This window comes from Boleophthalmus pectinirostris, unplaced genomic scaffold, assembly GCF_026225935.1.
Source record: "Boleophthalmus pectinirostris isolate CB_2022bp ecotype Guang Dong unplaced genomic scaffold, ASM2622593v1 HiC_scaffold_22, whole genome shotgun sequence".
NCBI classification, from domain to species: Eukaryota; Metazoa; Chordata; class Actinopteri; order Gobiiformes; family Gobiidae; genus Boleophthalmus; species Boleophthalmus pectinirostris.
Window position 1 is genome coordinate 40316551 of NW_026571190.1, and position 12261 is coordinate 40328811.

Sequence of the window (12261 nt, forward strand, 5' to 3'; positions counted from 1 at the left end):
CTAAGGAACAATAAAGTGTCTGTAGAGCTTTTTTGTCCAGAAAATATTTGTCCTTACCTAATACTGCTATGCTTTTTGAAATTTTACATTTTTAATTAGCAGTGTTGGGGAGTAACAGATTACATGTACCGGAGTTATGTAATCAGAGTACAAATTATGAGTAACTGTATGCAGTTACAGTTACTGTTTCAGTGAGTGGTAATTGGATTACAGTTACTTTGTTAAAATAAGTGGATTACACAGCAGTATTTTTCTGTTTTCCCATTATTTACTTTTTTTTTTTTTTTTCGAAAATTCCACTCATTGCTGGAAATTAAACCAGGACTAAAACAGGTCTAAACTAGATCTAAACCAGGACTAAACCAGGACTAAAACAGGTCTAAACTAGATCTAAACCAGGTCTAAACCAGGACTAAACTAGATCTAAACCAGGACTAAACCAGGACTAAACCAGGTCTAAACTAGGTCTAAACCAGGACTAAACCAGGTCTAAACTAGGTCTAAACCAGGACTAAACTAGATCTAAACCAGGACTAAAACAGGTCTAAACTAGATCTAAACCAGGACTAAAACAGGACTAAAACAGGTCTAAACCAGGACTAAACTAGATCTAAACCAGGACTAAACCAGAACTAAAACCAGGTCTAAACTAGATCTAAACCAGGACTAAAAACAGGTCTAAACCAGGTCTAAACTAGATCTAAACCAGGACTAAACCAGGACTAAACCAGGACTAAAACAGGTCTAAACTAGATCTAAACCAGGACTAAAACAGGATTTAACAGGATTTAACAGGACTAAATAATGCTGCGCGGACGTGTCTCCTCGTCTTCTATCAATAATATTTTTAATACGGTTAAGTTTCCTCGTCTTTGCTTCTCTACAACAAACCAAGTAATCCAAAGTATTCAGATTACGTTACTCACTTTAAGTAATTTAATGGATTACGTTACAAACTACATTTTGGGGTATGTAATCTGTAATCTGTAGGGGATTACATTTTAAAAATCACCTTCCCAACACTGTTAATTAATACTCCATTTGGTGAGTTAGTGTTTGCGATAAATATTCATGATAGTTTTACATCATTCAAGTTAAAGTTTGTGAAGAAAGTTTTAAAATAAAAGTGTTGATGTGCTCTAAGATTGGTTCCCTCTATATCTGTGTCACCAATACACAAAATTCTAACTAAAATACACAAAGAATTTTCAAGCAAAGAACACAATTTGTAAGAGTTTAAACATTCATTTCATAATTTTGTAAATTAGATGAGTATGTTTGCTACAGTTATTAAATTACCTCTATGTTGTGTGTAATTTTCATGATAGTTTTATGTAATTTTAGTCGCTGTTTGTGAGGAAAATCTGAAAACAAAAAGTTGAAATTGACAGGAAGTGGAGATGTGTTCTACAAATTATTCCCTCAATCTTTGTCATCAATACGCAAAAATCTTTATGAGAAAAAACACAATTTGAAGAGTTTAAAATACTTAAATCTGTGTTATTTGTATTTCAAGAGTGTCTCTCTCGCAGATTTTCAAACACTGCCCCCCTCTGGTCAATGTCAGGAAGTGTTTCTGTGTGTGAAGGACCAGAAATGACATAATTGGGAATAAATAAATAAAATAATAAATGTTGGTAAGATGAATTAAATAGTGAATACAAATATATGTACATAAATAAATCTGTTTATATATTCATATATTCTAGGTATTAATCAACTAAAATGTGTTTGTTTTTACAATGACTTTTACTTAGTTTATTTATTTATTTCCTTTTAATTTTATTATTCATAAACTTTTAACATTTATATTTATCCTTTAAACACACGCAAGTGGGCGGGGCTGACTGTGATTGACAGAACGATGGACTCGCCTTCTTCCTGTTTATGTGCAACTGCTTCTGTCTGATGCACTACTACTTCAATACTTTGTAGTAGTAGTATTTGTTGTAATAGTAGTAACAGCAGCAGTGTTTGAAGTAGCAGCAGAGTAGTAGTATTAGTGTGTAGTAGTAGTGTGTAGTCGTAGTAGTAGTAGTAGTGTAGTCGTAGTAGTAGTAGTAGTGTGTAGTCGTAGTAGTAGTAGTGGTAGTGGTAGTAGTAGTAGTAGTAGTAGTGTAGTAGTAGTAGTAGTAGTAGTAGTAGTAGTAGTAGTAGTAGTAGTAGTAGTAGTAGTAGTAGTAGTGGTAGTAGTAGTAGTAGTGTGTAGTGTAGTAGTAGTAGTAGTAGTGTAGTAGTAGTAGTAGTAGTAGTAGTAGTAGTAGTAGTAGTAGTAGTAGTAGTAGTAGTAGTAGTAGTAGTGTGTAGTGGTAGTAGTAGTAGTAGTAGTAGTAGTAGTAGTAGTAGTAGTAGTAGTAGTAGTAGTAGTAGTGTGTAGTAGTAGTAGTAGTAGTGTGTAGTAGTAGTAGTAGTAGTAGTAGTAGTAGTAGTAGTAGTAGTAGTGTAGTAGTAGTAGTAGTAGTAGTAGTAGTAGTAGTAGTAGTAGTAGTAGTAGTAGTAGTAGTAGTAGTAGTAGTAGTAGTAGTAGTAGTAGTAGTAGTAGTAGTAGTAGTAGTAGTGTAGTAGTAGTAGTAGTAGTAGTAGTAGTGGTAGTAGTAGTAGTAGTGTAGTAGTAGGTAGTAGTAGTAGTAGTAGTAGTGGTAGTAGTAGTAGTAGTAGTAGTAGTAGTAGTAGTAGTAGTAGTAGTAGTAGTAGTAGTAGTAGTAGTAGTAGTAGTAGTAGTAGTAGTAGTAGTAGTAGTAGTAGTAGTAGTAGTAGTAGTAGTAGTAGTAGTAGTAGTAGTAGTAGTAGTAGTAGTAGTAGTAGTAGTAGTAGTGTAGTAGTAGTAGTAGTGTAGTCGTAGTAGTAGTAGTAGTAGTAGTAGTAGTAGTAGTAGTAGTAGTAGTAGTAGTAGTAGTAGTAGTAGTAGTGTAGTCGTAGTAGTAGTAGTAGTAGTGTGTAGTGGTAGTAGTAGTAGTGTAGTGTGTAGTCGTAGTAGTAGTAGTGTAGTAGTAGTAGTAGTAGTAGTAGTAGTAGTAGTAGTAGTAGTAGTAGTAGTAGTAGTAGTAGTAGTAGTAGTAGTAGTAGTAGTAGTAGTAGTAGTGTGTAGTAGTAGTAGTAGTAGTAGTAGTAGTGTGTAGTGTAGTAGTAGTAGTAGTGTAGTAGTAGTAGTAGTAGTAGTAGTAGTAGTAGTAGTAGTAGTAGTGGTAGTAGTAGTAGTAGTAGTAGTAGTAGTAGTAGTAGTAGTGTAGTAGTAGTAGTAGTAGTGTGTAGTAGTAGTAGTAGTAGTAGTAGTAGTAGTAGTAGTAGTGTAGTAGTAGTAGTAGTAGTAGTGTAGTAGTAGTAGTAGTAGTAGTAGTAGTAGTAGTAGTGTAGTAGTAGTAGTAGTAGTAGTAGTAGTAGTAGTAGTAGTAGTAGTAGTAGTAGTAGTAGTAGTAGTAGTAGTAGTAGTAGTAGTAGTAGTAGTAGTAGTAGTAGTAGTAGTAGTGTGTAGTGGTAGTAGTAGTAGTAGTGTGTAGTAGTAGTGGTAGTAGTAGTAGTGTAGTCGTAGTAGTAGTAGTAGTAGTAGTCGTAGTAGTAGTAGTAGTAGTAGTGTAGTAGTAGTAGTAGTCGTAGTAGTAGTAGTAGTAGTAGTAGTAGTAGTAGTAGTAGTAGTAGTAGTAGTAGTGGTAGTAGTAGTAGTAGTAGTAGTAGTAGTAGTAGTAGTAGTAGTAGTAGTAGTAGTAGTAGTAGTAGTAGTAGTAGTAGTAGTAGTGTAGTGTAGTAGTAGTAGTAGTAGTAGTAGTAGTAGTAGTAGTAGTAGTAGTAGTAGTAGTAGTAGTAGTAGTAGTAGTAGTAGTAGTAGTAGTGTAGTAGTAGTAGTAGTAGTAGTGTAGTAGTAGTAGTAGTAGTAGTGGTAGTAGTAGTAGTAGTAGTAGTGTAGTAGTAGTAGTAGTAGTAGTAGTAGTAGTAGTAGTAGTAGTAGTAGTAGTAGTAGTAGTAGTAGTAGTAGTAGTAGTAGTAGTAGTAGTAGTAGTAGTAGTAGTAGTAGTAGTAGTAGTAGTAGTAGTAGTAGTAGTAGTGGTAGTAGTAGTAGTAGTAGTAGTAGTAGTAGTAGTAGTAGTAGTAGTAGTAGTAGTAGTAGTAGTAGTAGTAGTAGTAGTAGTAGTAGTAGTAGTAGTAGTAGTAGTAGTAGTAGTAGTAGTAGTAGTAGTAGTAGTAGTAGTAGTAGTAGTAGTAGTAGTAGTAGTAGTAGTGTGTAGTAGTAGTAGTAGTAGTAGTGTGTAGTAGTAGTAGTAGTAGTAGTAGTAGTAGTAGTAGTAGTAGTAGTAGTAGTGTAGTAGTAGTAGTGTAGTAGTAGTAGTAGTAGTAGTAGTAGTAGTAGTAGTAGTGTGTAGTCGTAGTAGTAGTAGTAGTAGTAGTAGTAGTAGTAGTAGTAGTAGTAGTAGTAGTAGTAGTAGTAGTAGTAGTAGTAGTGTAGTAGTAGTAGTAGTAGTAGTAGTAGTAGTAGTAGTAGTAGTAGTAGTAGAATTAGTAGTAGTAGTAGTAGTGTAGTAGTAGTAGTAGTAGTAGTAGTAGTAGTAGTAGTAGTAGTAGTAGTAGTAGTGTAGTAGTAGTAGTAGTAGTAGTAGTAGTAGTAGTGTAGTAGTAGTAGTAGTAGTAGTAGTAGTAGTAGTAGTAGTGTAGTAGTGTAGTAGTAGTAGTAGTGTAGTAGTGTAGTAGTAGTAGTAGTGTAGTAGTAGTAGTAGTAGTAGTAGTAGTAGTAGTAGTAGTAGTAGTGTAGTAGTAGTAGTAGTAGTAGTAGTAGTAGTGTAGTAGTAGTAGTAGTAGTGGTACTTGTAGTGATGATTTAAAATCGATCCTGAAACTCACAGTACCAATACAGTCATTTTAACACCGGTGTGATGTGATCTGCTGAATTTTGTAATAATTGTAAACCTGAAATAGACTTTTTGGGAAGAGCAGAGATCAGGACTTTACAGTCGTCTGTTCGACTGGTGATAAAAGCATCAGCGTCTCTGTGTCGGCCAGAGAGAGAGAGAATGGGACAGACTCTGGTTATGTTTTTTAGGTGATAAAAACAATTTTTGTGATGTTCTTAACGTGTGGGATAAAAGTCAACTCAGAGTCAAAAATGACGCCCAGGTTTTTTACATGATATGATCTTCATCTCTATGTCTCCTCATCCTTCATACATATTTTATTATGGAAGTACTGAACCCAGTCAAACTATTTAGGACTAACGTAAGTAAGTCTTTATTTCTATAGAGCTTTTCACAGACATTTGTCACAAAGACACTTTACAGATCATTACTCAGCATTATTCATTCACTCCATGCCTGGTGATGGTAAGTTACTGTTGTAGCCACAGCTGCCCTGGGACAGACTGACAGACACAACGACAGTTTTTGCCTCTGGCGCCTCCTGTGGCTCCTGATTTTCCCAGTGTCTCTGTTGTTAGCGCAGCCATCGAGGTAAGAGAAAGAGTAAATTCGGAGGACAAAATAAAAGCAATGACATGGAGTTAGTTTGGCCTGCACACACTCACTCAGTGGAAGTGAGCTGCTGCCGTTTATTGAGATTGTACACCAGCGCGTAACCACACCCACACCCCAAAAGTGGGTCACGGAGTCAATTAAGGACACCCAGGTATTTAACAATCTCCCAGCCAAGTACTAACCAGGCCCTGTCCTGCTGAGCGTCTGAGTTCTGACGGGATCAGACTTTGACAAGCCGCTGTGGTCACAACGTACCATACAGACTGTACACTCACTGCATGTGGTTCCATATGTTTGATTTTGTAAAGTTCGTATTGGGACACAGTGATTTGTTCAATACAGACACTAGTGTGAGGCTCATGGCTGCAGTTTGTCTTTGAGAAGAGTCTGTTCCTATCAAAAAAATAATAATTATAAGATGTATAATACAAATAAAATCAACATTTACAAAATATGTTTGTATTTTATATTTGACTATTCTATTTTACATAGAGGAGGCTGAGTCTGTTGGAGCACACAGAGACACTGAGGAACCATAAGACCAGAACACAAATCCAGAGAACAGAGGCTGGGTGAATGTGGTGTTGAAGGTGTGGAGGTGGGTCAGTTGGTCAGAGGAGACTGTGTAGAAGCACAGAGAACCAGCAGGACAGTCCACAAACACTGCTACTCTCCCACAAGAAGAGGACCAGGGATGAGAGACTCGTTTGTTATTATGTCAAACAGAGGAACCGTCTTTAGAAGTGTTCAAGCTCCAGGACTGACCACTGTGTCCAAACAAACTGACACTGTCTCCTTTCCTTTTGACTCTTCTGTAAGACACCGAAATAGAAACTCCTCCACTCCAGTCGACCTCCCAGCAACAGCGACCAGTCTCAAATCTGTCCTGATGATCTGGATACGGCCGCTGCTCTTTCACACGTGTCATCTTCTTGTTGTTGTCAGACAGTTTGAGTTTTCTGTTCGCTGTGTTTGGATCCAGAGTGAGATCACAGAAATCTGATGGAGAGAAGAAACAACACAACAACAGTTAGTCCCCTGTGCAGACACAAATTTAATTATAGTTTAATGAAAGACGATTTAAAGGGTTTCAGTAATTTATGATTAAAGTATTTGTATTATTATTTTATATTCAGTCAGTGCAGTCTTGTTTTTGGCTAATATTTATTTTGCATCAACTGTATTTCCTTTTGTTTCGTAGCGTCACACATATCTATTTCATTTCATTTTCAGTGTGAAATTTGAGATTGTTGCTGCAGTGACAAAGTGCAGCTTCAGTCTCTGACGTCACTCCACACATTCCTACACTCCTCTGTGCTCCAGGACACACACTTTCTCTTTTAAAATGTCTCTATATGAATCCACAGTCACTTGTGCTTGTGTGTAGACAGTCCTGAGTCCAACAGTTGTGTCTGTGTCTTTGTGGCTCCTCAGCTCCTCCTTTGCTCCAGCAGCAGAGGCTCTGATGGTTCTTGGTTCACTCAGGGGCTGAGACATGTGGCTCTGTGGCTACGTTCAGACTGCAGCCTGAAGTGACGCAAATCTGATTTTTTGGCCCCTATGTTCCTGTATCTGATCTTTTAATGACAGTCTGAACGACACAGATCTGATTTTTTCAAATGTGACCCAGGACACTTGGATCTGTGCTCCTGAAACTGATACATATCTGATCTTTTGACATGTGACTTCAGTCTGAACGGCCAAAGTGCATTCATCCACCTACACGTCATCAACAAGACACAAACGTCACTATTCTGCACTGAAGTAGGAGAAAATTGTTAATGAACTCCGTGTGACTGAAGTGAAGCACATCTCCACTCACCACTCTTGGCTCCGTCTCCACATCCACACGTTCCTTTCAACGGACTGAACCACAAAACACCACGACCAAAAACCTCGTCCTTCTCCTTCTCAATCTCCTACTTAAAACAAGTAAGGCTACGTTCAGACTGCAGGGCTTAATGCTCAATTCCGATTTTTTTGTGAAATCCAATGTTTTTGCGAGGTCGTTCACATTTCCAATTAAATGCGACTTGTCTGTGTGACGGTAAACGGCCCGAAAGTGTCCCGCATGTGACACTGGAGACACGACGACGTCAACCCCATGCGTCAACCGCAGCGAGCGTCTCTGTGTTTACGGAAGTTGTCCAAACATGGACGCAGCATCGAGCACCTGGAGATTTTACAGTTCCGGTTTCCGCCTGCTTCAGTGCAGAATAGTGACGTTTGTCGCTTGTTAATGACGTATAGGTCGGATGGATGCGCTTTGGCCGTTCAGACTGAAGTCGCATGTCAAAAGATCGGATATGTATCGGTTTCAGGAGCAAATATCCAAGTGGTCCTGAGTCACATTTGAAAAATTTGGATCTGTGCCGTTCAGACTGACATTAAAAGATCGGATACAGGTCACATAGAAGCCAAAAAATCGGATTTGGGTCACTTCAGGCTGCAGTCTGAACGCAGCCTAAGTTGTTCATGTTCTGGCTCCGGTACGAGAGGAACTTTAAAATCTCCAGGTGCTCGATGCTGCGTCCATGTTTGGACAACTTCCGTAAAAACAGAGCTCTGTAAACTCCAGTGCACATGTGGGACACTTTCGGGCCGTTTAACGTTCACACTGGAGTCACATACAAGTCGCATTTAATTGGAAATGTGAACGACCTCGCAAAAACATCGGATTTCACAAAAAATTGGAATTGAGGGTTAAGCCCTGCAGTCTGAACGTAGACTTTGTTTCAGGAGTTGTCCACAGCTGCTGTCCTTTTGTCAGTGTTTGTGTGATATCTGCTGTGGTTCTAGTGATGAGGAGGACTGACCGTGGACCACACACTCTGCAGTCTCTCACACAACAATATATATTTTTATGTGAGGACTCCATTTCCCATCATACATTGTGCCTTGTATTAATTTAAAATAAGCCTTATAATAAAGGTTTCAAAAAGAAGCACTTCCTGGACCTCCAGAGGATAATATACAGTAGATAAAACTCATTGGTGCTCTTTGGGAAGGGAAGTCAGGAAAAAGATGCAAAAAACCCAAGACACTCACTGGTTAAAATAAAATACCTTTATTCATTTACAGCATGTCTTAATGGACAACACTGACAACACTGTCCATTAAGACATGCTGTAAATTAATAAAGACATTTTATTTTAACCAGTGAGTGCCTTGGGTTTTGTTTTTTTTTGTTTTTTTTGCATCTTTTAAAATAAATCTTGTGTCTGTTTCAAATAGAAGGAACTCAACACTTACACTTTCTGAGCCCTGGTGCCAACCTCCCAGCACCAACACACTCCAGTCTGAAAAATATGACACCAGTCTGAAGTTATATTTAAATCACCAATTTAAAAAAAAAAAAAAGTGTATTTAGATTGTGTTTCTTTCTTACCACATAATTTAACACTCATTCAGTTCATTCAGACAGTGGAGCAGGTTGATGCTCCTCTCTGCAGACACATCCTCACTCAGCTTCTTCTTGATGTACTCAGCTGTTTTCTGATTGGTCTGAGAGCTACTTCCTGTCTCTGTCAGCAGACCTTGCAGAAGGTGCTGATTGGTCGACAGTGAAAGACCCAGGAGAAAGCGAAGCAGCAGGTCCAGGTGTCCATTTGGACTTTGTACGGCCTGGTCCACAGCTGTTTGGTAAAGACGATTTAGTTTTCTTTCAAAACTGGACTTTGTAAACTTCCGTGTTTTCTCTGACAGCAGGTTGATCCCAGTGTTGATGAAGGTCTGATGGACATGAAGAGCAGCCAGAAACTCCTGCACACTCAGATGGATGAAGCAGTAGACCTTGTCCTGGTACAGTCCTGGCTCCTCTCTAAAGATCTGTGTGAACACTCCAGAGTACACTGAGGCCGCTGCAGCGTCCAGCCCACACTCACTCAGGTCACTCTCGTAGAAGATCAGGTTTCCTTTCTGCAGCTGCTCAAAGGCCAGTTTTCCCAGAGACTCCACCATCTTCCTGGTCTTTGGACTCCAGTGTGGGTCTGTCTCAGATCCTTCTTCATACTTGATGTTCTTGACTTTGGCCTGAACCACCAGGAAGTGGATGTACATCTGAGTCAGGGTCTTGGGCAGCTCTCCTCTGCTTTTCAACAGATGCTCCAGGACTGTGGCAGAGATCCAGCAGAAGATCGGCATGTAGCACATGATGTGGAGGCTTCTGGACGTCTTGATGTGGGAGATGATTGTGTCGGCCTCGTCTCTGAACCTCTTCCTGAAGTACTGTTCCTTCTGTGGGTCGGTGAACCCTCTGACCTCTGTCACCATGGAGACGCACTCAGCAGGGATCTGATTGGCCGCTGCGGGTCGTGTGGTTATCCAGAGGCGAGCGGAGGGAAGCAGGCTCCCCCTGATGAGGTTCACCAGCAGCACGTGCACTGAGGCGGACTCTGTGGGGTCGGTCAGGGCCTTGGTTTCGGTGAAGTCCAGAGGAAGTCTGCACTCGTCCAGACCGTCAAAGATGAAGAGCACCTGGAGGTCTTCATAGCTGCAGGTTTCTGCTTGTGTTTGACTAAAGAAGTGACGAATAAGTGTCACCAAGCTGAAGCTTCTCTCCTTCAGCACATTGAGTGCTCTGAAAGTGAACGGGAACACCAGGTCAATGTCCTGGTTGGCTTTGCCTTCAGCCCAGTCCAGACTGAACTTCTGAGTGAGCACTGTTTTCCCGATGCCAGCCACTCCCTTTGTCAGCACTGTTCTGATGGCTCCATGTGTGTGAGCTGGGACCTTTAAACATGTCTTCACATGTGATGGTTTTCTCTGCTGGGACCTGGTGTTATGGAGGCTGTTTCCATGTGTCTGACCTCATGTTCCTGGTTGACCTCTGAAGACTCTCCCTCTGTGATGTAGAGCTCTGTGTAGAACTCATTCAGAAGTGTGGGAGTTTCCTGCATGAGCGATGCCCTCAAACACACACGTAAACTTCTGCTGCAGGTTAGACTTCAGTTTACGCCCACAAACGTCAGAACAATTCCCTGAATGACAATTTAAGACCCTGCTGCTTCTCTCTGTAAAAGATAAAACATAAAAACATCCAGTCAACAATATTTCTTGTAAACATCACTCATAGAAATTATTCTTTTGTCATTGGATGCTCCTTAGAACAGTCACTCACAGAAAAATCTCTAGTCTGTTGTGGTTCCAGATTTGTATTTGTGGAATATTTTTTATATCATACATTTCAGCAAAAACTGAAAAGTACCTTCCCTGCCTTTATTTGCCTTGGTCAAGTGTTATTTACTCATCTAAAACCATGTCTGAACCTCCCCAGAGCCTAGACAGTCTATATTTCTGCCAAATTATTAACATTTAACTCATAAAAACCTAAAATCAGTATAGAAGTATCAGTCTAAGAGGTTGTTAGTGTGACATACTGTGGAACAGGTTCATCCGTCAATCCTTCTAGTGGAACGTCACTCTTCAGTGAAACCCCGCTGGTCCCAGGAGCAGGTCTGTGGACACAGATGGAGCAGTGGCTTTAATCTGAGCTCTGACATGGACTGTGTTTGTGCAAAATATGTGCATCAGTGTCATGTGTTTTACATGTCTTTTATTAGTCTAAACAACCTATGGAAATTATATGACAAGCACTGCCCAATAAGGAAACACTACATTAAATACACATCTTGAGATGTGTTAAATTGTATAATCAGAAATGGAATGAAAAAGAAGGAATACCCAAATTATGACCTGGTCCCCGAAGGGTTGACCAGGTTTTGTTTTCACCCTGTGTGTCTGTGTCTGTCCACCTGCGATAATTCTGCAATTTATGGACCGATTGTCTCCAAATTTGATACGTGGGTCAAGCCCCCGTGCCCAATGTCCCCCCAAAAAAAGTTTGGTGACGATACGAGGTAATTTGAGGTCACACTGTCAATTGAACGGTCACGTCATTATAAAGCATCGGCTGTTGTTCGGTTGTTCATTTCCATTAAAAGAGGTGGTATCATTTTGTTCCTAAGACATTTCCCTGTCCATATTTGTACAGATATCCAACTTTTTTTTTTTCACATTGAGATCTGATGTGTTTTCAAAGTGTTCTTTAAGTTTTTTGAGCAGATATAAAGTATGAATTCTTTAAAAATAACTCTCCCAACAACTACAGAGCCTCTAACCTCCCATTTCTCATTAAACTCATCATATATTTTCACAATACCATTTGTACTTTACTGTTGACAGATGATCTCAGGCAAACCTCAGTGTTGACCTGATTTATTTAAAGAAGCTTCACGTACTGTGGATGAGGTTCTGGGTTAAAATTTATGCCTCGTTCCACTGAGTCATTGTCACTCTTCAGAGACACACAGGAGCAGGTCCTGTGGAGTTGGACACACAGGAGCAGGTCTGTGGACACAGATGGAGCAGTGGCTTTAGTCTGAGCTCTGACATGGAGAACAGTGGTGGAGGGTTACAGATCGTCTCTTACCTCTGAGCTTTGGGGCAGTGAGTGGATTTACAGGGAGCGGCTCCGTCCATTTGTTCATTTGCTTCAAAAGGAACAAAAACACACACAATACATTCATCCCAAACCAACCAATTCAGCAGCAGTGATCCTAGATGTGTTGGGCTATAAGAGCAACCATGGGAGCCATGCGATACAATACCCACCATGGCAAAGACGGTTAGAGGCTAAAATCAAGGAGGTGCGGAGAGAAGTGAGCCAACTGTCAGAGGCCCAGAAAGGTGCAATGAAAAAGCAAGTGCCCAAGAGGTACAACCAGTTGCCCATACCTGAAGCACTCGAAACTGCCAAACAAAGGCTCCAAGCTTTGGCCAGCCGCCTAAAGAGGTACACACACGA

At 40.0% G+C, this 12261-nt stretch overlaps 1 protein-coding gene across 1 annotated transcript; it reads right to left on the reverse strand.

Annotated features, from left to right (window-relative positions):
• Positions 1-5482: 5482 nt before the first annotated feature.
• LOC129410351 (protein NLRC3-like) lies at positions 5483-11732 on the reverse strand. The gene is made up of 5 exons (XM_055158323.1): positions 11696-11732; positions 10835-10912; positions 8845-10468; positions 8709-8755; positions 5483-6455 (listed from the first exon to the last, which is right to left on the reverse strand). Exon 3 carries the CDS (start codon positions 9726-9728, stop codon positions 8853-8855), a length of 876 nt encoding a protein of 291 aa, XP_055014298.1. The 5' UTR covers positions 9729-10468; positions 10835-10912; positions 11696-11732; the 3' UTR covers positions 5483-6455; positions 8709-8755; positions 8845-8852.
• Between the last annotated feature and the right edge of the window lie 529 nt (positions 11733-12261).

Bases quoted from the DNA above. Each gene is read 5' to 3' on its own strand.
- LOC129410351 (XM_055158323.1), bottom strand. From the start codon at position 9,728: ATGGTGACAGAGGTCAGAGGGTTCACCGACCCACAGAAGGAACAGTAC.